Source organism: Pteropus vampyrus, unplaced genomic scaffold (genome assembly GCF_000151845.1).
Source record: "Pteropus vampyrus isolate Shadow unplaced genomic scaffold, Pvam_2.0 Scaffold137, whole genome shotgun sequence".
NCBI lineage: Eukaryota > Metazoa > Chordata > Mammalia > Chiroptera > Pteropodidae > Pteropus > Pteropus vampyrus.
This window is the reverse complement of record NW_011888918.1, coordinates 3578546-3581798: the sequence shown is the minus strand read 5'-3', so window position 1 is coordinate 3581798 and position 3253 is coordinate 3578546. Positions and strand designations below refer to the sequence as shown.

The window sequence follows — 3253 nt, the reverse complement described above, 5'->3', positions numbered from 1 at the left end:
TAGGAAGGATGAATTCTTTAAAAAGTAAATTATTAGCAACTTATCACTGTCTTTTGAATGGAAGATGGAAGTGTGAAATTTTATCTGAAAGTTAAATTACAGTCATAAAAGTATGAAAGGAATTTTCTCATGTATTGATGTGCTCTCTCATCAGGAGCGGACAATTGAACGTTTAAAGGAGCAGCGGGACAGAGATGAGAGAGAGAAACAAGAGGAAATTGATAACTACAAAAAAGATCTTAAAGACTTGAAAGAAAAAGTCAGCCTATTGCAAGGCGACCTCTCAGAGAAAGAGGTTAAGATCACTGAAATGGAATTATTTGGTTTGCTTAGTCAATGCATTGTGTGTTGGTTTTTGCATATTACATATAAAAAAGTATTTGATAGAAGATTTTTCTTAATATTCTATAGCAAGCTTTTTGAGAAGAACTCAGGCATATTTAAGGAAGCTTTGCAGAGCCATAGTAGGTTGGATCATTTATATCCTAAGTCTTATCTCTTTCAGTGTGTTATGAGTTGGTTTCTTACTCGTTAATGACCTTTTTAACGATCCTTTTTAAAGAAGTCAATTACATTTGGAGAAGTTTTGTGCTTATGGTAAGAAAGGTGATAGATGAAAGGAATATGCAAAAGAGGAACAATTTATTTACAATAGCTCTTAGAATACATCTTACCATCGACAGTGAAATCTTAAATGTTGACCAATTAGGTGACTTAATTTATTTTGATACTACTTTTGGAGAATCTTGTTAATGTGACCTAAATAGCAAAATGCCTAATACCTCATGATCAGATAATGCATGAGCTTTAGAGATATTCTCAGGATTTTCTTTCTAATATCTTTAAGAAGACTTATAGAAATTAAAGTTTCTAGTAGAATTTTTCTTCTAAAAGGAAAAAGCATTTTATATTTAAGTTAGTGTAGCTACTGAGGTTGACTGCTTATATTCACAAAACTTGATCTACTTCCATTTATTTTATGGGAATGGATATGTTTTGATAGAACTCATTAAATCATTATTCAGTTGGTATTTCTTGGGAATGCACCTAATTTTAGTTAGGACTCGAAAGATAAAGACAATGCAGTTTTATATTTCATGTTCTTGAAATGGAAATATGTCAATATACGATAATGGAAAAAAAGTACAAGCCACCAAGAAAATAAATTTAAATCTCTGTTTTGTTTATATCTAGTATTTATTCTAGGCATGTGTTGCTTCTTTTAGGCTTCACTCTTGGATCTGAAAGAGCATGCTTCATCCCTGGCTTCCTCAGGACTGAAAAAGGACTCACGGCTAAAGACACTAGAGATTGCTTTGGAGCAGAAAAAGGAGGAATGCCTGAAAATGGAATCACAGTTGAAAAAGGTTAAAGAAAAAATTTCCATTTTCTTGCTTTGCTTTAAATAAGAACAAAGTAGAAAACTCCATTTTTCATATGTAATAACTTACTGATGGAGTAATAATCTCCTAAAGTTCAAAATACCATTTATACCTCGATTAATTCTGTTAGAATTCTTACCTGATTTTATTTTACTCCTGAGAATCCCCACACTCTTAGAAAATTGACAGTTCAGAGGAAGATTAAATTATGCAACTTCCTTATGGATGAAATATAAGACCACAATGTAAAAATCTCAGTTATCTGATATTTTTTTTTCCATTAGCATCAGGCTTCCTAGAAGGAGATAATATAACAGTGATGATAGTGACCAACACTGGAATATCCTTCTATTTCTTTGTATCTTCTTCAGTTTCTTTGAATAGGATCTTGTAGTTTTCATTATATAGGTCCTTCACATGTTTCGTTAGATTTATTCTTAGGTATATTATTCTTTTTGTTGCAATTATGAAAGGAATTATTTTTTCAACTTCTTTTGTTGATGCTTCATTATTAGACTATAGGAATGCTATGGATTTTTGAACGTTGATTTTGTGTCCAGAGACTTTACTGTATGTGCTTATTGTTTCTAGAAGTGTTCTTGTGGAGTCTTTAGGGTTCTGTATAGAGAATCATGTCATCCGCAAATAGTGACAGTTTGACTTCTTCCTTTCCTATTTGGATGCCTTTTATCTCTTTCTCTTGCCTGATTGCACTCGCTAGGACCTCCAGTGTTACATTGAATAACAGTGGCAATAGTGGACAGCCTTGCCTTGTTCCTGATCTTAGAGGGAAGGTTTTTAGTTTTTCACCATTAAGTATAATTTTGGCTGAGGGTTTGTCATATATAGCCTTTATTATGTTAAGGTACTTTCCTTCTATACTGATTTTATTAAGTGTTTTGATCATAAATGGATGCTATATCTTGTCGAAGGCTTTTTCAATTATTGATATGATCATATGATTCTAATTTTTTAATTTGTTTATATGGTGTATCACATTAATTGATTTGCGTATGTTGAATCATCCTTGTGCCTCTGGGATGAAGCCCACTTGATCGTGGTGTGTAATCCTTTTAATATGTTGCTGTATTCGGTTCGCTAGTATCTTATTTAGGATTTTTGCATCTGTGTTCATGAGAGATATTAGTCTGTAGTTTTCTTTTTTTGTGTTATCCTTACCAGGTTTTGGTATCAGAGTAATATTGGCCTCATAAAATGAGTTGGGATGTATTGCCTCCTCTTCAGTTTTTTGGAAGAGTTTGAGGAGAACAGGTATTAAATCTTTTTTGAATATTTGGTAGAATTCACTGGTGAAACCATCTGCTCGTGGACTTATACTTTTGGGTAAGTTTTTGATGATGGTTTCAATTTCCATAGTGCTGATTTGACTATTTAGATTTTCTAGTTTTTCTTGATTCAGTCTAGGAAAATTGTATTTTTCTAAGTACTGGTTCATTTCTTTTAGCTTATGAAATTTGGTGTTATATACTTTTTCATAGTATTCTTGTATGATCCTTTGTATTTCGGTGGTGTCTGTCGTAATTTCCTCTGTTTCATCCCTGATTTTGTTTATTTGTGTCTTTTCTCTTTTTTCTTTAGTGAGTCTAGCCAGGGATTTGCAATTTTATTAACCTTCTCAAAGAACCAGCTCTTCGTTGCATTTATTTTTTTCTATTGCTTTTTTGTTTTCAATTTCATTTATTTCTGCTCTAATTTTGATTATTTCTTTCCTCCTGCTGACTTTCGACTTCATTTGTTCTTCCTTTTCTAGTTTTTTAAGATGAAGCGTTAGGTTGTTTATTTCTGCTTGTTCTTGTTTTTTAAGATAGGCCTGTAATGATATGAACTTTTCTCTTATGACCACTTTTGCC

At 32.2% G+C, this 3253-nt stretch overlaps 1 protein-coding gene across 1 annotated transcript in view; it reads left to right on the top strand.

Annotated features, from left to right (window-relative positions):
• Positions 1–3253, top strand: part of ERC1 (ELKS/RAB6-interacting/CAST family member 1) — a 513889-nt gene that overhangs the window by 172479 nt on the left and 338157 nt on the right. Inside the window, exon 11 of the mRNA XM_011367885.2 lies at positions 1227–1367. Within this exon, the coding sequence (XP_011366187.1) occupies positions 1227–1367 (141 nt within the window). The remainder of the gene's footprint in view (positions 1–1226; positions 1368–3253) is intronic.